Below are 24,228 nucleotides of genomic sequence, written 5' to 3'. Positions count from 1 at the left end.
TCCACCAGGAAGTGGCACTTACAACTTACACATCGTGTTTGACAGCTCATGTCCTGTGTTAATGGAGCCTCCGGGAGAGGGGAGGAGGGTAGAAGTGGGAGGAAATGTAGCTCTTCACTAGGCAGATGCTTTGTAGCTATGGTTCAGATACTGTGGACAAGGAGAACTGATGTTGGGAGCAACTGTCTCTGTCTCTAGAACCATTGTGAAAACGTTAAGTCAGGGATTGGAGAAGATATAAAGGAAAACTGTACGGCGCTTCCATTTCCTTTCCATCTGATTAGCAAGATGTCTGATAACACCAAGTGTTGGCAAGGTCTGGGAACTCAGGAAACCTTCAAACACCGTTATGTATCCATCACAGCGCAGGGAGGAGTGGTGTGGAAGGATATTCGGCAGCAAAGAGCAGAAACAAACATCTGTTTCTCAGTTAAAAAAAAAAATGATATGTCAAATACTGTTAATTAGTATGACAGAATATTATTCACCTTGTTAAAATGAATGAACCGTATCTACATGTATCGAGCTAGATTTCTCAGTGTGGTATTGAATGAAAAGTCCAGGTGTTGGGGGAACAGTGCATTTATGTACTTTCAAAAATAGCTTATATTGTTTATCAGTACGTATATGTTTTGAAAGATGAAAACACATATGGTAATCTTATTTGGCAGTTCCAACTTATTTTTTTTTTTCTTGGCAGAGAGGAAAGAGGGTGGGTCTTTAGCCTTACCACTAATAAATTATTTTATAAGATATTTAAAGCAAATATACAAGGCTAATACCTATTTAATTTTGGTATGGGTTGCAGTTTATCATATTTTATTTTTTGTAAATTTTTTAAGTGTTTAAAATGGACCATTAATAATTAGAAGATTTCAAAATTTTTAGAATGGTAAAGAATGAATGGGAAGGTGTGTGTGTTTATATACCATGGCATACTACTCAGCCATAAAAACAGAATGAAATCTTGCCATTTGCAGTGACGTGGACAGAGCTAGAGAGCATTATGCTAAGTGAAAGAAGTCAGTCAGAGAAAGACAAATACCATAGGATCTTACTCATACGTGGAATTTAAGAAACAAAACAAATGAACGAAAGAAAAAAAGAGAAAGAGGCAAACCAAGAAACAGACTCTTAAATATAGAGAACAATCTGATGGTGACCAGAGTGGGGTGGGGGAATGGGTGACATAGGTAATGGGGATTAAGGAGGTGATTTGCTTTGACGAGCACTGGGTGATATATGGAAGTGTCAGATCACTGTACTGTACACCTCAAACTAATACTATATTTTCAGTTAACTGGACTTTAAAACAAAACTTCAAAAAGCACATGAAAACAACTTTTGGCATTTCTTATTATTAGAAGTAGCACATGAATGGAAAACAAAGATGTAAAGAGGAAGAGAGAAGCCTATTATTTCTTTTCTGACTTTATGGTTGACTAGATAGCTAGTCCTTAGTGCCAGTAGCATATAAAATTTTTATTTTCTGATGTGAGTGTAATTCTAGAAAACAAACCCTTATGAACACATAATTTAGTGGAGCATAAATGGCTCTTTTGAAATGTTCTTTTTTCTTACTAGTGGATTCTAAATATTTTAGCATGCCATTTTTTTAGGAGCTTATTTCTGAATAATTGCCTATTTTGCTATGGTATGAAACTTATTTAACCAGAGTCTCCCTGTCTCTCCAGGCTTCTTGACTTCTGTCTCCTTTCTTTTGGCAACTCCTTGCATTTTGCTCTCCTCTTTTTGTTCCGGGGAGAAAAATGAAGTATTCTTTTATTACACAGTTGAGTTTGCAAAGGGAAGTGTTTAGTCAAATGAGATTTTGCAGGTTTGGCAACACATGATATTTAGTAATTAGATGCTGTGTCTTTGGTTGCGTATTTGTCCGATGGGTTCGAAAAGGTGACCACTCAGGGAAATTGGCCAGGCTATATCAGAATAAATTTTTCTGGTGAGTAAAGGTGAGTTACAGAACATTTAACATAGAGCTTTGCCATGTTATTGAATATGAAAGCCACAAGCTTCATGTGGGTGTTTAAATTTGAATTAATAAAAAAATAAAATTAAAAATTCAGTTCCTTCAGTAAGCTAGCCACAGTTCATGTGCTTGGTAGACACACGTGGCTAGTGTCTGATCATGTTGGACCAACAGGTACAGAACGTTTTCAACATCACAAAGAGTTCTGTTGGACAACCTTGGGGTAAAGTTTATATGTGTTACCTGTTCTGTTAGAATTTAAAAATCATTTTTGTTTTTAATTTTCTTCCTGGATATTATAAATGCCAGTAAAAGTCACTGATTATGGAAACTGTTAACAGCTCAAAATTAATTAGAGTAATTTTTACTTTCCTACCAACTTAATATTTAAACTTATGTCCTGAAGTAAAACATGTATCGACCTAGGGTTACTCGCATTTAGAAATTCTAGAACATTTAAAACTTTTATTTTATTTTATTTTAGATTTTATTTATTTATTTGACAGACAGAGATCACAAGTAGGTAGAGAGATAGGCAGAGAGAGAGAGAGAGGAGGAAGCAGGCTCCGTGCTGAGCAGAGAGCCCGATACAGGGCTCGATCCCAGGACCCTGAGTTCGTGACCTGAACCAAAGCAGAGGCTTTAACCCACTGAACCACCCAGGTGCCCCCAAACTTTTTTTTTTTTAAAGATCTTATTTATTTGAGAGAGAGAAGGAAAGTACACAGGGAGAGTGAGAGAGAGAAGCTGACTCTCCCCGCCCTGAGTAGGGAGTCCAATATTGGACTTGACCCAAGGACCCTGAGATCATGACCTGAGCCCAAGGCAGATGCTTAACTGAGCCACCCATATGTTCCCTAAAAACTCTTGATATAAACAAAGTCCTCAGGTGGGCAGGGTAGGGGTATGCTCTCAGATCTCTTGGATGAAGATCTAAAGAAGATGAGGTGGAAAGAGGGGCTCATTGTTTTAAAAGATGCTCAGAAGATGCTTAATTTGGGGCATATAGTTTTAGTATGGCCTCAATATAAATTAATCTGGAGAAATTAAGAAATGCTAGAAAGAAAAAAATACAGGGGCAGGGGGTGCGTGGAGAGGAACCACCCCTAATCGTGTAGCCATTGGGAACAGCCAGCATTACTTACCATGTACCCGCCAAGCCTCCTCTCTGTCCTGCTCACCAGCAGTGAATGGGGTCAGTGAAGAAGGCAGCTGAGATGGAAGTCTGAGAGGCAGGCAAGGGATTAAAATACAGATCTCACTGAAGACTATATTACTGATAGTACCGATCACTATTTTTTTTTCTTTTTCCGGTCACTAGTATGTAGGGAACACAGACCCTTGGTAAGTACCTAATAAGTATGAGCCTCCATACTTCCTGTTGCAGGGAAGCGGATGTTGAAATAAGAAAGCTAAAAGAGTGGTATGAGAGGCTAAGCTCAGTATTCTATGATAGTATTTGTTGGGGTGATCTAATTTTTGATAATGTCTCAAGCAAAATAAATTTAGCTCTTAAGTTGGATAGTTTTGTTTTAAATTATACTTTTAATAGTTTCTCACATCACATCTTGCTTCTTTTAAAGCTTGTATTCTTTAAAGATTGGTTTATTACCCATGGTGATTAATGTTGGAAGGTTCCAAGATTTTAAGTAAAAATGTGGCCCTGATAATTCTGGTAATATCATAAGTGTCAAAATTCTTTCCCTGATACTTTGCATTGAGGGCCAGGTTGCCAAAAAGGTAATAGAATCCTCTCTTAGCAGTAGCATCTGGCTAATCAAAATAAAATCTATCTTCCAGACTTTTTACAAGAGAGTTTGGTTAGGCTTTGAGTTTAATTAAAGAGTTCATTACTTGATACCTGTGAGTGTATTATGTGATACCTGTTAAAAACTGGAAATTCTGAGTTGTTTTAATATATAGTGGGGGTAATTTTTTCAATTATAAATAAGAGGGTCAAGTAAGTTTTCTAGTATAACATTTTAAGGGCAACTATGTAAGAGTTGAAATGGATAAAACTTAAGAGCCAACAGTTTCGCATTTGTCAAAGCATCTTGCATTTCTTTTTTTTTTTTTTAAGCATCTTGCATTTCTTAATGATAATACTAGGTTTTTTTTTTTTTTTTAAGGAACTCTGTTTGTCTTATAATGTATTATGATATATTCTTGCCTTTGTGTTTTTGAGGGGAATGATGGGAAAGGAAGGATCACATTTTATTTGATAATATAATTTTATTCTTGTTTTACAGTGCAGAAAATTATTTCAGCGACAGTTATGAGAAATGTCTGTATGAGCAATCCCTTTGTTTCTTAGAAGTTTGAATTTGTGGGGGAAGGTTGACAATTAAGGAAAAAAAAAAGTCTAAAAAGAACAGCGTGCTAGGAAAGGCGTTCCCAGAACGCACCAGCTCCCATGCTCTTGATGGTGGTCACGTACCAACCTGTCAGGATGGGGTGCCGGCTTATCACTTGGCTTTAATCATAATTTATGTGTTTAGCAGGAATATAAACTACAACCTTTAACTTCAAGTATTGAAAGGCTATGTTTTAGAAGTGCCAGGTTTTATTAAACTAACAGTTATTCAGGGGAAAAACAAAGGTTTACGTCTTCTGTGCGTTCTCTTTGATAAGGATTTCCCCTCGCCCCCCCATTTGACATCGCATTAGAAACACTGGCTCGTACGTGAATTACACACGCACATTTGTCCCCTGTCGGTTTATAGTAATGTAGAATTTTTCTTTGTAGGTTTAGTGGATCGGTTTTTATTCGCAGCGATAAAAATGTTCCAATATCTCGCTGTTGGCTAGCAGGTGAACTTATATTCATTTGCGTTTCTTCCAGATTCACGAAAAACTCCACTACTACGAGAAGCAGAACCCCATGCCCATCCTCCACGGCGCAGCGGTCTTGGCCGATGACGTAAGTGTGCCTTCCTGAGCTCCCCGGGACCGGCTCCCCCAGGCCTGGCCGGGGCAGAGCTCATCCTGGCGCAGACCGATGCGTGCGATCCTAGGAGCGAAAACCAGGAGAAGCTGCAAATGTTTCCAGAAGGGCTGTCATCACAGAGCTTATGCGGATACTAGGCTGATTTTCATTCACTCTCCTGCTCTGAAAATTTTGCCTGGAGATAACTAACCCTCTCGTTCTCCCTCGGTAACTCCGTACTAGAAATTTTAGCCTGCAACTCTCCAGGGAGAGAGAGAGAGAGAAGCTGTCAGCTAGGAGTGTTCTGAGAAAGTCACAGGCAAGAGGAATGCTTTGGAGAAATAAAGACAAATGAGATAGGTCTATTGCTGACAGTGCTAAAAAATGACAGATACCAGTATAGGAACGAGGCCTTCTGAAATACATAAAAAGAAAGGATTGTTTTTAAAATGGATTATAAAGCACAGTAATGATTTATGGATATTAGACCTTTCCAAATTACCTTCATAACCAAAAAATAAATTTTAGCAGCAGTTGGCATTGATGGAGTAGTTAATTTCCTGTAGCTATAATTTTATTTTCAATCTGGGGGAGGGACTACCTTGCTGATTCTTACTGTTAACTTTCAAACTCGGATGAATTGGAAACACACCTGGATAAACTATAAAGGACACTGAGCCAGACGAGAAATGGGTCTCGTGTGAAGGTGGTTTTTAACGATACCCTGTAGCTTATCTGTGGTTATGATAAAACAGGCCATTGTGCAGTTTAGTAAAATATTGGGGCCCTAGAATTGAAAAAAAAGAAAAAAGAACTGACCGTCTTCGGGAGTTGATTTTCTTAATATATGTTTTCTATTTTAATTTAGATAATACAGCACATGGAATGTATCTCTAAGTGGTTTGTTTAGTCCCCAGTCTCCCTTCCAGTTTTATTCGGAGATTACAAATTATAGGGATGTTTCAATTTGTGTTTTATGAGGAATTTATGAAGTAAAGAACCAGAATTTTTGAAGTGAAGGGGAGTGAAAGTATAGAGAGAATTCTAGTAAGCTGCGGTTGGCCCTTGAGAAAGTCTTAAAATTTATAACTTTAAAAACATTTACTGTTGAGGGTTTGGGGAAATATTTGTTACTTTCCAGTGTGATTGAGGCCCAATTATATTATGACAATATTGCTTTTAAAAAAAATTAGAGACTGTTATATAAAAAGGGTAAAATGTAGCATGTTCTAATTTCATCAGAGCAATATATTTAAATTAAAAAAATTTTGTTACCAAGTGACTAAAGAATGCAAAGAGCCTTATGTGACTTTTTGTAAGTTAACAATTATATAACGATTATTTTACCTTGAAAAACAAAAATTTTACCTTGGAAAAGTAAAATCACTTTCTGAATTATAAGCAATGAATATATCCGTTTTATCAGGTTTTATTTTTGAGTATAATTCTATGATGTCCTTCTTTTAGAGAAAAGTCCTTCTCCAGAGACAAGAACGATTATCTTTAGCTTGGTAGAAACCATAGGAGCAAATAGAAATTTCATGCGGTGTTTTACGAAGGGTTTTTAAATGAAAATATATGCATATATTTTGAATTCTGTACTGCATACTTCACAATTTTAATTTCTTTTTTCTATTTGGTCTTGTTTTTCTTCTAAGGAAATTATATGATCTTTACTACAGCCTAAAATGGAATATAGTGTTGACAGAAAGACCTCTTCTTAGGAACATGAGGCGTGTTCAAAGTTCCAATCCTTTCGTTACTAAAACCAGCAAAAATGCTTGATGGTCATAGTAGAATATAGTCAGCCTTTCTGTCCCCAGAGTACTTGTCAACCTATTGTAAGTCATTCTGTGATTAACCTGGTTTATAAGTAACGGATTTTTTAGTCTGTGTAGGTAAACATAATAAAAGTTGCAGAGCATTTGCTCTATCAGAGGCATTCTGGTTCTTTTTTCCTCCAGCTCTGAACAGCAAGCTACTGTGGGTTTTTGGAAACCCTGTAGATTTCACCACTTCATTCAGAAACTTTTTTTTTTTCTTTCATTTTTTTTTCTTTTTCTTTCTTTCTCTCTTTTTTAAAAATAGTGTCAAAGCCTTATCCAATCCTTTTCACAAGTAGTCCTTTGTTTGCATGCAAAAGACCTTTCCTTAAGATGAAGTGCTGGGATTTACCCTCATTGCCATAAATCAGAGAAGGTGAGCTGGCTGATAGGATTTTTTGAATTATACTCAGCCAAGATCCCGGTCTGGGATCTGGGCTACCAGGGGCCTGAAAAGAGGAGCAGTGATTGATCGTCTGTTTTCTTTCATGCCGACTTCTCCTTAATCACTGGAAAGTGGCAAGATAGATTCTCAGTTGTCACACGTGGAACTACACAAGACTCTTGCTAAATGTTCTCTCTGTCCATGTGATCTCCCTTGCAGCTGGCCGAAGAGCTTCAGAACAAGCCATTAAACAGTGAGATCAGAGAGCTGTTGAAACTACTGTCAAAACCCAATGTGAAGGTGAGGACGTGTAAGAAATACCTTCCAGAAGGGCCACTTACTGAGACTTCAGATGAATTTTATTTTGAGCATCAATTTTCAAGTGAATGTATTTTCAAACAGTGTGTAGTATTTTAATAACCTAAATTCCATTAAGAAAAAAAGTTGAGTTTTTGATGATAACGGGACCAACTACAGATGACTTGAGTTGGGAAGCTCAGGGTTTAAGTTGTTGAATGTAATGTCATTTCAAGGTCAATTTCTTTTTAAATGAGGATAAGAGTACAGAATACAACCTATTAGTGATTTTGTTTAGGGTCATTTTATTTCATTGTTGAGTGGTATTCCAATGTATTTGACACCTGTATCTATTTGGCTATACGATCATTTCATCTTTCCTCTTTGCCCTCCCTCTTTGTCTTCCTCATCTCCTCTCCTTCTGCTGATTCATGTTTTAATATATACTACCATTTTGCAGAGCAGAGCAGTTTTCCAGTGTAAAAGACTAGTAAAATACTGGTGGGCAGATTTCAATTCTCCTTGCCATTTTTTTATTGAAGAAGAGTTGACATAACAACATTGTATTAGTTTTAGGTGTACAGCATAGTGATCTGATATTTATATGCATTACAAAATGGTCACCGCAATTAGTCTAGTTACTGTCTGCTGTCATACAAAGTTGTTACAGTATTACTGACTTATTTTTCCCTTCTGTGGTATATTACATTCCCGTGTCTTACACATTTTATAACTGAAAATCTCTTCATCTCCTTCACCTATTTCATCCCTTCCTTGCCATTTTTCTTCCAGGTTAGATCATTTATCTTTCCTCTAAAGGTGCTTGGTCAGCAGAAGTCATTTCAAACATTTCCTATTAATTCTAAATTCATTAATGCACTAAATCCTATAACCTGTGCATTTTGGACTTGATACTGTTTCACAATTACATGTGAGGTATTATTCCATGAATGAATTACGTGTGGATTATGTAATTCAAATGATCAGTTACCTTTTTCTTTTTTGTAAAAGATTTATTTATTTGAAAGCATGCAAGTTGAGGGGGAGGGGTGGAGGGAGAGGGGGACTCTCCAGCAGACTCCCTGCTGAGTACAGAGCCCAACTTGGTGCTCAATCTCACAACCCTGAGATTATGACCCGAACTGAAACCAAGAGTTGGAGGCTTAACTGACTGAGCCACCCAGGCACCCCAGAATGATCAATTATCTTATTACAGTTTCTATTAAACATATATAGGCTCTCAGATGAATATTTCTGTCTAGATGCAAAAATTGATTTCTGCCTTCCTTGAAAAATCTCCTTTGAAACTGTGCTATAATGGCTTCAATTGATGGTCAAAAAAGATAGTATTAAATAAAAGATGAACTGAAAACATGAACCAGCTTAAATTCCTAATCCTTAGAAGTAAAGTAAGTGCTGTCAATTAATAAATGAGCTATAATTAGTAATTTAGAGTAATTGACTTACACTGGTACAGAGGAGATTGGTTGAATTTTAGTTCTAAAAGAATAAGGATCAACTTAGAGCAAAATAGTTGCTTGAAATTAAAGAGCTTAGAGTAAGAGAGTCATAGCTAGAGAAAGTTCTGAAATGTCTTCATTTCATATCAGAGTATGCATGAGAAGTTGATGCGAACCAAAGAATGGTGAGGTTAGTTCTGAGCAACTTGTTAAACTCCTCCTTGAGAGCGCCACCTTGGTTTGCGTATTAGGAATTGAAGAAGGTTTCTAACAAAACAACATGATTTTGGTATTCTTTTTTAAGAATGTTTGGAGTGGAGTAGCTAATAGAAGTTATACTGGTTGGAAACTAGTATTTGGCTCGAGAGGGAGGTATGATTTTTTATTTTATTTAGCACTCTGGGATATAACCTTATAATTAAAGCCTGAAACTTTGTTATGCTGAAAATATTTTAGATAAATACTTTTTAAACTTTTTATGTTTGGGGAACCTGGGTGGATCAGTGAGTTAAAGCCTCTGCCTTTGGCTCAGGTCATGAAAGCAGGGTCCTGGGTCCTGGGTCTTGGGATCCAGCCCCATGTCTGGCTCTCTGCTCAGCAGGGAGCCTGCTTCCCTTCCTCTCTCTCTGCCTGCCTCTTTGCCTACTTGTGATCTCTGTCTGTCAAATAAATAAATAAAATCTTTAAAACAAAACAAAACAAAACAACTTTTTATGTTTATGTAGCCATGGGATATAAGGATGGCTGAGAAGCCATCATGAAAGATGCATTTTCAGGGAGTGATGTGTGGGAAGTGGGTAAGATTGTAGATGCCTGAGGTTGCAGTTGGCAATGACAATTTCTAGTTACCAGTCTTGGGAACAGCAATCTTTTTTCCCTTTAGGGACCTAAATGACCTAACATTTAGCACTGCTTTCCTTGAAATCAATTATATTAACTAGCATCGACTTGAATTCCACTTTTTTTTTTTTTTTTAGGCAGTTACTTTAAGAAGTCATTTAGTAAACTAAAATGTTTGCTTTTCTTTTTTTTTTCTCCGAAAGCAGAAGCAAGGTGTAGTAGAATATGACAGGTACACATGAATTACAAGTTGAACTGACAGTTTAAATATGGAAAGTGTAACTCCAGGGTGTTAACTTGAATACTGTTTCTGAATTTTTAGTGGACAAGGGAAGTAATTATTGACTTGTTAAAGATGGCTGTTCCATTTAAAATATTCCGTTCATGATATGAAAAGGAATCTGAGGTGTACGTCCAAAGTAATAAGGATTTTTTTGTAAACACACAGAGATACATACAACCAAATATATAGCCACTATGAGAAGGACAATATGTGTATCCAACAGATCTGCCAATTTCTTTTTGAAAAACTTTAATTTGAAATATTTCTTTTAAATTTTATTTAATTTTTTTTGGTGTTCCAAGAGTCATTGTTTATGCACCACATCCCGTGCTCCATGCAATATGTGCCCTCCTTAATACCCACTACCAGGCTCACCCAACCCCCCACCCTTTTCCCCTCCCCTCCAAAGCCCTCAGTTTGCTTCTCAGAGTCCACAGTCTCCCATGGTTTGTCTCCTCCTCCGATTTCCCCCAACTCCCTTCTCCTCTCCATCTCCCCATGTCCTCCGTGTTATTCCTTATGCTCCACAAATAAGCGACACCATATGTTTACTGACTCTCTCTGCTTGACTTATTTCAAAATCTCCTCCAGTCCTGGCCATGTTGATACAAAAGTTGGGTATTCATCCTTTCTGATGGAGGCATAATACTCCATTGTATATATGGACCACATCTTCCTTATTCATTTGTCCGTTGAAGAGCATCTTGGTTCTTTCCACAGTTTGGCAACTGTGGCCATTGCTGCTATGAACATTGGGGTACAGGTGGCCTTCTTTTCACTACATCTCTGTCTTTGGGGTAAATATCTAGTAGTGCAATTGCAGGGCCATGGGCAGTAGAAAGTCATTGAAAGGATTTAAGTAGGCAAATGACACAGTTGCTCTATATACAGATTCTTCCAGTCTTGGAGTGGAGGGGTGGTGGTAGGGTCGGAGGCGTGGATGCTGAATGGAGGAAGGCCATCTGGAAGCCTGTGGAAGTAATTCAGGTGAAACATGGTTATGGCCTTAGTGAAAGATGTGAGGGATGGATGGAAGTGGGGGATGGGTGGAACTGGATGTAGCTTCAATACATGGTATTGATACATGTGGTTAATTATAGGGAAAAAATAATATAACCTATGTAGAATGCATATTATATGTAATATACAATGAATTCCAAATAAATTAATGATTTGAGTGTAAAGGAATTGAACCATAATCATGGGGTAGAGAAGAAATATTCACAACCTCAGGAAGACAGACAGACAGACACACACACACACAGGAAAAGTAAAAAGAAAAAAATCCATGAATGTGGTTAGAAGGAATTATTTATTTATATAAACAATCTACATTTGTCTTTAATAAGGTTGTAATAATTTATTACTTTGACTTTAATTTTACTTTTTACAAAGGGATTTGATAAACCAAATAAAATAAATTTTCTTGGTAATGCATAATTGTATTTTTAAGTCAAACTATGGAGAAAGTAGAATTTCCTATTTTCATTGCTCTGTTTGGGAAGATGACACATGTTTCATAGACAAAATAGAAGGTCCTTAAATATATGGCATGATGTTAATCTTCAGTTTGGATCATGGTCCCGGGGTCCTGGGTTCCAGTTTCTTATTGGGCTCCTGTCTGTCTCTCTCTCTCTCTCTCACTCACTCTCTCTCTCCCTCCAAGAACAAACGAACAAACAAAAGATTGAGAGAGATCTTAGGGGATAAGGGCAGAGGGAGAGGGAGAGATAGAATCTCAAGCAGACCCTCTACTGAGCATGTAGCCTGACACGGGCTTCGATCCCACAACCCTGAGATCATGACCTGAGCTGATCAAGATTCAGATGCTTAGCCAGCTTAGTCACCCAGGTGCTCCTGCCTTTTTTCCATTATAAATAGAATGTACTACTTTTTGTTTTGTTTTATTTTGTGGATTTTTAACACTGTGATATTTTGTGGACTTGTCTTTGAAGCAACATAATTGTCCACCTCTAAGAGATAAGTTAGATAACTGCTTTTTATTTGTTTTTTAAATAGCACTATAATTCACATCTCACATATTTCGGAATTTTATTGAGTCAATAAGTTGCTGAATTAAAATATCTAATTTAAAATTTTGATAGTGATTGCCAGCTTGCCCTTCGCCATAATCTGGACAGGTCCTCTCAGTGTACAGTGCCCACAGGTGTGCGTGAGAAGGTCCTTTCCCCTGTGTCCTCACAAACCCTATTCAATTAATGTTCTTTTTCAGTTTTGTTAATTGATCACCCCAGGAATATATGTCGACACTTTCCCTATAGAGCTTGCCACCCTCAAGTCTCCAACAGCTAGGAAATGCTTGTCATTTTGTAACCACTATAAGAGTTAAAGCTTACATCCAGTCATTAAATCTCTGAATGGAGGGATGCCTGGGTTGCTCATTCAGCTAGGCATCTGACTCTTGGTTTTGGCTTAGCACACGATCTCAGGGTTTTGAGATGGAGCCCTGCTTTGGGCTCTGGGCTCAGTGCAGAGTCTGCTTGAGATTCTGTCTCGCTCTCCCTCCGAACTCACTTGTGGGTGTGCTCTCTCTCCCTACCCCAAAAAAATAAATAAACAAATAAACATTTTAAAAAAAATCTGTGTATTTGTCAGTTGCCATATGCAAACAATAAGTAATAATTACTCTTATTACTCAATAATGTTTATTAAATCTAGTCTTATTGTCCAAATCTTAAAGTCCAGGAAAAGTAATGAAGCATCAAAGAAACAACAGATGGTGAGAAAAAGGAAGTAATGTAGTGAATAGCAGAAGGCCTCAGTAGATGAGATAGGGTGTAGGAGCTTCCTGCAGCAAAGGAGTTGGTGGCCTTTGGGGGAGCTGATGAGAGGATGTGGATCTCTACTGAGACTTTGTTTCTACAGGAAGCAAAGAGAGTCATTAATAATAAGAACCACTCCTAAGCATCACATAGCCACATTAAAGGCAAATCAGCCTCTGTGAATCACCATTCACAGGCTCGCTTTTTGATAAAACAGTGAAGTGGCATCATCTCTAGAACATGGTATTGTAATTTAGAAAGGGAAAATTTGGTAGGTTTTTAAAAGGCAATAAAATAAAAAGATTTGTTGTAGTTTTTCAGCTTTGCAAAACGTGCATTTACCAGAAATTACTCATTGCCTGAGCATGTAAAATGGATGAGACTTTGTTTAAGCATGCAAAAGGGAAAAGTGAAGCTTCCTTCTGGAGGAATAAATCAGTGTTACTCATTCTTATGAGTTAGAAACTTAATTCTGTGGACTTGACAGATTCTTAGAACATAGAATTGACTCCAGGGGGTCCAGAGCAGTGAAAGGCTGTGTGCCTGATGAGTTACAAGGCCTAGTGTTCAATTTCCTGCATAGTCTTCTAAGCAACAGGTAAACCCATCAGTTGTGATTGGGGTGGTTATGGCATATGGAAATTCAATTTTCTTATTTAGGTGTGTTGTCTTTCAAAAAGACAATCTGTATATTGAAGAACAAATTCATCACAGTTAAAACAGGCAAATAGAATACAAAGTTACTTTTAGTTGTCTAAAATAGAAGTGTTGCTAACCAACAATATTCGTAAAGCAAAACTATTAAGAATTAGAAACTCAATATCTATAAATCTTAAAAATGTATTTTAGAATCCAGACATGGAGATCAATATAAAGCTAAGGAGGAAAAATACATAGCTGCTGTTGTTAATATTGCCTATCAACTATAATAATCACTCTATTTTAAAAGATGTTTGTTAGCGATCTCTAATAGTCTTAACTATGTCCAAGGTAGTTTATCATAGATATCCAGGTAGTGAGCATTTCTGATGTCCTTCATTCAACTCTTTATAGATCTATATCCATCCACTATCATTCCTGTCTTCCTGTCTGAAAGACTTCATATACCATTTTTTGTAGGGCAAGTCTCTCTGGTGATAAATTCCTTCAACTTTTGTAGGTCTTTATAAAGTCTTCTCTATCCCTTCATTATTAAAAGATGTTTTTTCTGGGTATAGAATTTTAGGTTGCCTGTTTTCTTTACATATTTAAAAGATGTTGCTCTTTTATCTTGTAGTTCACATTGTTTCTGATGTGTTTTGTGATTTTAATCATTTTTTCTTTGGCTGATTTTAAGATTTTTTTTCTTTCCCAGTGGTTTTAAGCAATTTGATGTTACTTCTTCTTGTTTTTTTTGTTTGTTTTTTTGTGCTTGGATGTGTTGAACTTCTTGGACCGAGGGGCTTCCCCCCCTCCCCGTTATCAAATTTGGAATATTTTCTGCCATATTTCTTCATATATTTTTTAGCACCTCTCCTTTCTTTGGAGATGCCAGGTAGGTGTATATAAGTTGTCCCATAGCCCAATAATGTTCTATTCACAATTTTTTACTCTATTTTCTCTTTGTGTTTTCATTTTGGAGTGTTTATAAATTGTTTTAACTGTGTTAATTTCATTCAGTGTGCTTTTTAAAAAATTTCATACATTATGTCTTTTATCGCTAGAAGTTTGTATCTTCCATATATATGGCAAATCTAATGTTTCCTTTAGCTTTTTAAGCATTGGGGATACAGTTACAGTAATTATTTTAATTTCCTTGTCTGCAGTCTATCTGTAATTTCAGGATTTGGTTTTATATAATTCTGTCATCTGTGTAATTTTCAGGGTTTAGTTCTATGGTGTTACATTGTTCTTCATTATGAGTAGTTTTCTTCTGTCTTCACATGCCTCATAACTTCTGTCAGTAATTGATTTACTCTCAGTTGTGAGTTTTACTTTGAGTGATGATATTTTCATATTTTTATAGATGATATTCTTGAGGGTTTTTTTCTGTTATATAATTATGTGGAAATACTTTGATCCTTCAGAGACTTGCTTTTAAGTTTTGTTAGGTGAGATCTTAGCATTGTTTAATCTTGGATTAAGTATTTCCTACTATTAAGACAATATCCCTTTGTTAACTGTCCTCAATGCCCTGTGAAGGCCAAGCTTTTCTCCTCTGACTGAAGGAAGCAGGAGTTATTCCTGCTCTGTGTGAGCTTTGGTAATTGTTCCCTGTAAGGCAGTGTTTCTTAACCTTGTAACTATTGGCAATATGGAGCTGGAAATTATTGGGGGAATGGGGCCAGGAAGGCAGGGAACTGCCTTGTATGCTGTCAGAGGTTTAGAACCATCCCTGGCCTCTGTGCACTAAATGGCAGCAGCATCTTCCACTCTGTGACAATCTGAACTGTTTCTAGACATTGCCAAGTGGCTACGGGGGAGTAAAATTGTTCTCAGCTGATAACCACTGCATTAATTGTTTCTGGTAATTTTTTTTTATATGCATATGCCTTGGCTGAAGACTCAAAGGGGACCTCCTACAGATCTCCAAAGCCCTGTGCCTGTCCTTCCATCTTCTCTTCCATACTCTCCCCTGAGAACTTCAGTGCCTTAACCTTCCAGCATTCCTCACTGTGTTGTCTCGCCTTAGGGAGGCCACTGGGTTCTGCCTGGGTACCTTCTTCCCCTACATGGCCAGGAAGCTCTGGGCTCATGACTCTCACATTTGTTTCCTGTCTCTCAGTAATCACTGTCCTTCATTGTCTGATGTCCAGTATCTTCCAAACCACTGTTGCATCTTTTATTTTTTCATTTTTAGGTTTTCTGTCTTCTTTTTTCCAGTGGGGTCTCTATTAACTTCATCTTGGCTCTCATCCTCATTCCTGAATGGTATTTTTGCTAATACATAATTCTGGGCTGTTATTTTTTTTTCTAAGCACTTTCAAGATATTTCACTGGCTTCTGGTTTCCATTGCTGCTAATCAGTCAGCTCTCAGTCGTTTTTTTTGTTTGTTTGTTTTGGTTTTTTTCCTTGTATTTCTAAGCTCTTCTGTCTTTGGCATTCTGTAGTTTCACTATAATATGTATCTAATCTTGGGTTTCTTTTTATTTCTTTTTGTTGTTGTTGTTAAATTTAAATTTTTTCTTATGTTCAGTTAGTCAACATGTAGTACATCATTAGTTTCTGATGCTGAGCAGAGAGTCAGATTGGGGGCTTGATCATGACCTGAGCCAAAGGCAGAGGCTTTAACCCACTGAGCCACCCCAGGCGCCCCGTAAGAGCCTCCTTTTCAAATAGTTGCCTGTTATGATTGTTAAATCAAAATTATAATATGTTTGATTTTCTTTATAGTTGAATGTGCTTGGGATTTTATATTTGATTAATTTTTTCCCCAACGTTGACTTTGCTAGGCTTTGCTCTCTGTACATGATACTGTGGCTCAGAAGAATTACGATCCTATATTACCACCAATGCCGGATGATATCGATGATGAAGAAGACTCAGTAAAAATCATTCGTCTGGTTAAAAATAGAGAACCCCTGGTGAGTTGTGGTCTATGTTTTGTGCTTAGATATGAGTAGATATCATGATAAAACCAAACCTGATGGGAACATAACATTTATTCCTCTCTTTGTAGCATAACTTTCCTGTGTTGTTAAACTTGAAAACAGAGTATACATGTCTAAAAAACATTATTTAGAAAAATGGGGAAAAAAGCCAAATAAAATGGCATGCATTTTCTTGGTTATAAATAGCAATAATTTGTAAGATGGGATTTTGACATTTATAAAAGAAAGCATAATGTGCCAGTCACAGCTGATTTAAGATTAAAAGGTGCAACCAAAAATAATTGCTTATGGCTCTTCTAGAGAGATGATTTATTTTAAAGTAAAGAGACAAAATTTATCAAATGTCTATTATTTCAAAATGTAAATATCCCCATTTATTTTAGCACTAGAATTTATACAATGTCAGATTACATCAAGGGGGTTATGCTGGGCAGAATGATGCCCAGTGATGTCATGTCCTAGTCTTCAGAACCTGTGAAATATTACTTTAAATATCAAAAGGACTTGTCATGATTTGGTAAGAATCTTGAGATGGGAAAATTATCCTGGTTTAGACGGTGGGCCTTCTGTCATCACAAGGATTTTTACCGAAGTGGAAAGGGGAGGCAGGGAGGCAGAGTCACAAGAGGCGATGATTTAAAGCAAAGGTTGATGTTGCCATGAGCCAAGGAATGCCAGAAGTTTCTAGAAACTGGAAAAAGCTCAAGGATCAGATTCTCTCCTAGATCCTCCAGAAGGAACACAGCCCTGCTGACACCTTGATTTTAGCCCCAGACTCTCATTTTGACCCTCTGACCTCCCGAACTGTAAGATAATTTATTTGGGTTGTTTTAAGTCACTATCTTTGTATGACACGTTTGTCACAGCAGTAGGCTATGAGTACAGATTGCATCCATATTTTGATGAAACTACGTTCAGAAGAAAAGTAACTGTTATTGCCTAGCTGTTGATTTTAAATGTGTTGTGGCTCATTTTTTCTACTTAAGACTTTTTGTGTTTAATGTCAATAATAAATTTATGCTTTTCATCTGTGGTTATAAGCTCTGTACTGGTAACCTAAATATCTCTTGGTATTTATTATGAAGGTGACATACTTAGTAAGGCCAAACAGTATGCAGTTTGGATATAGAAAAATCTACCTCAGGGTCTATCACCCTGAAGTGACTAATTCTTGGTGGCTTCTGTTATCCCTCAATAAAAAGTGTATTTTTTGTTTTGACAAATTCAGGCTCTTAGATAATCGAAAGGAGTTCAGTAATTCCTTTGTAATCATTTCTTGGATCAGTCATAGTTTCCTCAGCAAGGTTTTGGATGTGTTGGTTTGGTGAGCTAACATTTAAACCCTCATCAATGACGTTTAAGTCCCAAGCCTCTCCTGATCGAATTAAATCTTCCAGATGTTTCTCAGAGAAATTAGGGTACACTGCACTGAGATGTTTCAAAAGTTTTAACTGTGCCTGCTGAAAATCAGTTTCCATCTAACAAGCAATTGAATGAATTATACAGAATACCCTGAAGTGGTATTATCATACTTTGTTGCTGAACAGACCACGTGCGTTAGCTAGTACGTATGTAACCACGGAAGTAATTAGCCCTAACGTGGACATCATCAGCCTTTGTTGGTTAGCTTCTTAAAGTTTATAGAAGTAAAAACTACCCCAGGACATTATTTAGGGGGGAGAAGTACTGTACGTTTGGTTAGCAAGAATAGAAGGAAAGGCATGGGAATAAAAATTTCGAGTTTCCCTACGGTTAGACAGAGCCTGTGGGACTATGCAGGTGCTAAGAAGAGGCTAGAAATTGTTAATTACAACTTAACAATTACATTAAGTTGTTTAAAAACTAATTATTTCTTGGGGAGCCTGGCTCAGTCAGTTGAGTATCTGACTCTTGATTTTGGCTCAGGTCATAATCTCAGAGTCATGGAGCCTGCTTAGGATTCTTTCTCCCTCTCACTCTCTTCCTCTGCCTCCCCATGCTAAATAAATAAATAGGTAGGTAGATAGATAAGTAAAATTTAAAAATTATTTCTCTTAAGCACGAGAATGTTTTCTGGATTTGTAGCATTTGTATATTCTGGAGATATCTTAAATATTTCTTGGAATTGTTCAGTTTCTTATTCCTGTATCATGGTATAATTTGGCAATTTTGTATGCTTAAGAGCATTTTCTTTCTACTTTTTCATTTTCTCTCTACTCCCTCTTATGTGGGGTGTTTAAAAATTCTAATTCCATTGCATTTTTATCCATTATTCTTATTCTGGTTTTTGCCTATTTTTACATAAATTAAAAATTTTTTTTTCTCTATTTCTCCATTATTTAAAAGTAAATTAATAATCAAATTTTTCCCCAAACTTATGCAGTTAACTTCTTTGCATGCTAGGTTTATTTTTTATACTAATATTTCATATATAAGGCAATTTCAAGTGCTTTTAAGTTATTTTACTTTAAAAAAATTATTTTAGTCACTGGTCCTTTGTCTTCCTAGTAAGCCACAATTCGTGTCTTTTTTGTTCAAGGAGCTGTATTTAAACAAAACAAAACAAAAAATCACAAATAGAAAACAACATCTACATGGGATGGAGAACTCCCCCAAATTATTTGTTAGGATTCCTGAAAAAAGTATTAAGATTTCAGATGTCATTTCAACCTTGGAATATGAGGTCAAGGAAGGCAAATTACTTGTCTTGAAATTTTTTTCATCCAAATGTATAATTATTATTTTTAGTTTGACAGCTATTGTAAAGTAAGAATATTGTATGAATAAACTTAAAGTTTAAAAAATGAACTAGTCAGAAAAGGAGAAAATAGTCATTTTCAACAAGCTTGTCATTTTTTATTTGTCACATGTCATTTGTCATTCGGAGAGGTTATTGGAAAAGCCACAACCAACAAAGCGGTAGAGGGTGGGGGAGAAGACGACACTGGGAGAAGATTGAGTCTGAGGCATCCTTAGGAGAATGAATCCAAGCAGTTAAGAATCAAATAGTTAAAATGAGGGACGCCAAGCTGAAATAAAATTCTAGTGATTGGATGGTTAGTAAATGTTCGGCAAATGATTCAGGAGGAAAGGCCATAAGATTTAGCAATCGGGGGTTAGTTTATCAGTGTTATTTAAGAGTGTAGTTTTGGGGACACCTGGGTGGCTCCGTGGGTTAAAGCCTCTGCCCCAGGGTCCTGGGATGGAGCCCCGCATCGGGTTCTCTGCTCAGTGGGGAGCCTGCTTCCTCCTCTCTCTCTCTCTCTGCCTACTTGTGATCTTTGTCTGTCAAATAAATAAAATCTTTAAAAAATGTAATTTGGGGGACACCTGATGTCTCACTTGGTTAAGGATCTGACTCTTGATTTCAGCTCAGATCATGGTCTCAGGGTCCTGGGATTGTGTCCTGCAGCAGGCTCTTTGCTCGGGGAGGGAGTCTACTTGAGGTTTCTCTTCTTCTCCCTCTGCCCCTCTCCCACCCACTCACTCACTCCTGCCACACACACACTCTCTCTCTCTCTCAAATAAATAAACCTTTTTAAAAAATATAATTTTGTTTGTTAGACTGAGTTATAATGCAGTGAAATAAGTACCAAGCTTGCATTAGATGACCTAAATGGGAAGCTTTATGGTGTCACTTATTTGCTCTGTATCCTTATAGGAAAAAGTCACTTAGCCTCTCAGCCCCAGCTTCCTTATTAGATCATCAGGAGATATGCCTCTACAAGAGTGTTTTGAATATCCCCTAGCATAATGTATTTGAAATGCTTTGTAAGTTTTTATGCATTACCACACATTATGTGACTGTTTCACAGAATGATGATATGGTAGGAGCTCTAGATGATAGTTATTGAAGGAGAGGGCCATTTCCAGGGAAAAGAGGCAGTGAGGACAGATCATGCAGGTATTTGCCATGGAAAGGTGAGAAGGAGGTAGTTTGAGGGAAGCGATGGTTAAATGAATGGAGAAGAGGAGAGGAAAGACACTGGTCAGGATGCAGGGAGCAGAGCTGTCCTCCCTCCCCATGATTGTAGAATAATTTGTATCTGTTTTATACAGAAATAATAATAAATACTAATTTTTAAACAAGCTTAAGAAAATGATATTCTGTTAGTGAGGGAGTGGATTATGATCCTGAATTCAGTTTCTGGCATGGATTGTCCTTTCTTCCTTCAGAACTGTGGTGCTCGAACTTCAGTATCCGAAGAACTACCTGAGGTGATTACCTAAAATGCAGACTTTCCAGCTTCTATCCCCTAGAGAGTGTGCATCAGTAGGTTTCATATGGGGCCTGGAATCTAGATTTTTTAAAAATGTCTCCACTATTCTTGATATAAGTGTTTGGTAGATGATACTTAAAATCATGTTGATTTCAAAGGTTCAACCTGAAATCACCTGTGCTACCAGCTGAAGGAGGAGGTCGTAGAATATTGGCAGTATTGTAGGAGATGCAGTTTTTATGTAGAACATCATGATAGCCCAGTCTCAGCAACCCTCTTTTGTAAACTAATTTACAGCAGTAACAAGACACATTTAAGCAGAATTAGAGAATAATGGGATGTCTAGGTGGCTCAGTTGGTTCTGTGTACAACTTTGATTTCAGTTCAGGTCATGATCTCAGGGTTGATGAGATCAAGCCCTGTGTAGGACCCTGTGCTGAGCATGAAGCCTGCTTGAGATTCTCCCTTGCCCTCTCCCTCTGCCCCTCCCCTGCTTGTGTGTGTGCACTTTATCTCTCTCTCCAAAATCATATGGAATAAGCTTAGAATACCTATATAAGAAAATATGGAAGAACTAAAACATTTGATACAATTTTAATTCATTTTTGCCTTTGTAGACTTTTGTATAATATGACATGTCATGTGCTCTCTTTTATTGAGTTTTGATTTTCATGCAACTACGTTCCACTGGGAATGCATCCAAAAACTGTGATAAAAGAGGTTTGGGAAGCAATATAGAAGTAGAACTCGTTAAGAATGAAGGGATCAAAATGAAGATTGCGTCAAGTGCAGGTGTCATGTAGAAAGTGAGAGATAATTTCTCTGAGTCTGTAGTTCACCCTCGAGGGATAGGTAAAATCAGCAGATAGCAAGCAGTTCTGTTTCAAGATTTCTATCTACAGCAGAGTAACCCTTCAGTGTTGGCATGCTCTTCTTTATCTACATAGTCTAGAAATGATTTCATCCAGCCCATGGCTTTAAAAGTAATCTGTGTGTCAGTGACTCCCAGGTCTGTTTTTCTCTCAGATCTTTTTTCTGAGTTTTAAATTTGTATGTCCATCTGTGTACTTGATATCTCCATTGGAATGTCTGATGGACATCTCTGTCTTGACATGCCCAGAAGTAAACTGATCTTACCCCCAAATCCATTCCCCTTCTAGGATTCCTCCTCTTAGTTGATTACAATCCCATCTTCCTCACTGCTCAGCCAAAACCCAGAGTCAATCTTTGATACCTTTCTTCTTTGATGTCCCATTTTTGGGTCCGTTGGGAATTCTTTTGGCTCTGCCAATAACATATCCAGACTATTCATCACTTCTCCTCCTGCCAGTCAGATCCAAGCCTCCTTCATTTTGACCCTGGAGTATTTTAACAACCTCCAGTTTGTTTCTTTATTTTAGCTTTTACAGTCCTTCACCCTTAGACAATAGGTCTCAGAGTGAGGCTGTTGGATTATAGCAGTTCTGCTGTTCAGGTTCTCCCTGTTTCTTTCAGAACAAAATCCAGAGTCCTCACAAGGATCTACATGATCTGGCTCTCTGGTAACCATCTGGCCTCAGTTCCTACTGCTTCTCCCTTCTTTCTTTAGTCCAGCCACACTGCGTTTTTTTGCTTTTCTGGATCATTCTATTCATAGACCCATCTCAGCATTTTTATGCTATTTTCATCTATTCTTTCTCTTTGGTTAACTCCCATCTCTCTCTCTCTCTCTCTTTTTGTGAAGAAGGAGAGGGGGAGGGACAGAGAAAGGAAGAGAGAGGATCTTTTTTTTTTTTTTTAATGTATTTGACAGACAGAGACCACAAGTAGGCAGAGAGGCAGGCAGAGAGAGGAGGAAGCAGGCTCCCCGCTGAGCAGAGATGATGCAGGGCTCAATCTCAGGACCCTGGGATCATGACTCGAGCCAAAGGCAGAGTCTTTAACCCACTGAGCCACCCAGGTGCCCCGAAGAGAGAGACTATTAAGCAGGCTCCGTGAGCAGCACAAAGCCTCTTTTAGGGCCCTGTCTCACAATGCTGAGATCATGACCTGAATGGTGGACCTAGACACCCCCCTTCATCTCCTTTTTTTTCTTTCTTTACTCAGTGACATTTTCTCATTGAGGCATGTCTTTCCACTGTTTTTCTTCTACCTGCCCTGGCACTCCCGATCTTTCTCACCTTGCCCTTTCTCATACCCATGGTGTTGACCACTTTTTAACGCACCATATATCTCATTATTTCATCTTTTATTGTTCTCTCTTGTTAGATGTAAGCTCCACAAGGGGCCAGAAGTTCTTAGTTTGTTTCATGACTGTATTACAAGCTCTTCAAAAAGAACCTGGCACAGAGTAGGTTCTCAGTAAATATTTGTCAACTTCACTGAGTCACAGAATAAGTCAAAAGGACTAGCAGTAAGGGGTGCCTGGGTGGCTCAGTCAGTTAAGTCTGCCTTGGGCTCAGGTCATGATCCTGGGGTCCTGGGATTGAGCCCCACATCGGGTTCCCTGCTCGGCAGGGAGTCTGCTTCTCCCTCTTCCTCTGACCCTCCCTCTGCTTGTGTGCTCTCTTTCTCTCTCAAGTAAATAAATAAAATCTTTAAAAAAATGGGACGCCTGGGTGGCTCAGTTGGTTTGACGACTGCCTTCGGCTCAGGGCGTGATCCTGGAGTCCCGGGATCGAGTCCCACATCAGGCTCCCAGCTCCATGGGGAGTCTGCTTCGCTCTCTGACCACCTCCTCGCTCATGCTCTCTCTCACTGTCTCTCTCTCTCAAATAAATAAATAAAATCTTTAAAAAAAAATGGGGGGGACTAGCATTAAGCACAACAAACTGAATGGTCCAACATTGAAAAATAGTATAATTTCTAGTGAAGAAAGAGATTTATGCCAGTTACCTAATTCTGTGTTATAAACCACCCCAAATTTTGTGGCTAAGACAATAGTATATTATTATATTTTGTAGTTTTAGAGTTTGATGGGCTCAGTGGGTGGTTCTTAGTTAGAGTCCCTCACATGTACAGTTAGGTGGTGGTTGAGACTGGAGTTGTCTATGAATTTCATTCCTAGGACTAATGCCTGGGTTGGGATGGCTGAGAAGTGGGGGGCTGATCAGTCATCTCCTAGGTGGTACCTCCATTTGGCTAGTGTGAGCTGACTCACAGCATGGCAGGAGTCATGATTTCTTATGGTATCTGACTTCCCAAAGAGCCAGTATTTCAAGAGGCCTAGGAGGCAGCTGCAATTCTTCTCATAGCCTTAAATGACTTAAAACCATTTTTGCCACTTGATATGGGAATATGGCATGCACATACAAAAAGGGAAGGAATTGTTGATCTCCATCATAAACTACTGCAAGGGCAATGAACTTATAAATTTATGAGTAAAAGTTATAAAAAGCTACAGGGTAAGCAGTAATGAATAATAGTTAAGATTAAAAATAAGCAATTCTGATGAGTTTGCCTTAGCTAAGTCCTGACTTCACTGCACACTAATTTTCTGATCTTAGACAAATTAGAGCCATTTGTGATTACTATCTCATCTATAAAATATGAATAAATAGAGACTTGGATTCAAGAGGGCATGTAGGAAGATCCTGAACTCCATCCCTCCCTCCCATATATACAACAAATGCACAATTGCATATAGAATAATTTGAAAAAGACCAGAAAACTGGA

The 24,228-nt window shown here is 37.8% G+C and overlaps 1 protein-coding gene across 5 annotated transcripts in view; it reads left to right on the top strand.

The window, feature by feature from the left end:
- Nucleotides 1-24,228, top strand: part of MPP7 (MAGUK p55 scaffold protein 7) — a 301,387-nt gene that overhangs the window by 187,343 nt on the left and 89,816 nt on the right. For all 5 annotated transcript variants that reach the window (XM_044228579.1, XM_044228577.1, XM_044228580.1 and 2 more), the window contains 3 exons: nucleotides 4,830-4,907; nucleotides 7,341-7,421; nucleotides 16,217-16,348. In XM_044228579.1, the coding sequence (XP_044084514.1) occupies nucleotides 4,830-4,907; nucleotides 7,341-7,421; nucleotides 16,217-16,348 (291 nt within the window). The remainder of the gene's footprint in view (nucleotides 1-4,829; nucleotides 4,908-7,340; nucleotides 7,422-16,216; nucleotides 16,349-24,228) is intronic.

Source organism: Neovison vison, chromosome 12 (genome assembly GCF_020171115.1).
Source record: "Neovison vison isolate M4711 chromosome 12, ASM_NN_V1, whole genome shotgun sequence".
Classification (NCBI taxonomy): Eukaryota; Metazoa; Chordata; class Mammalia; order Carnivora; family Mustelidae; genus Neogale; species Neogale vison.
This window is presented reverse-complemented; position numbering and strand designations above follow the sequence as displayed.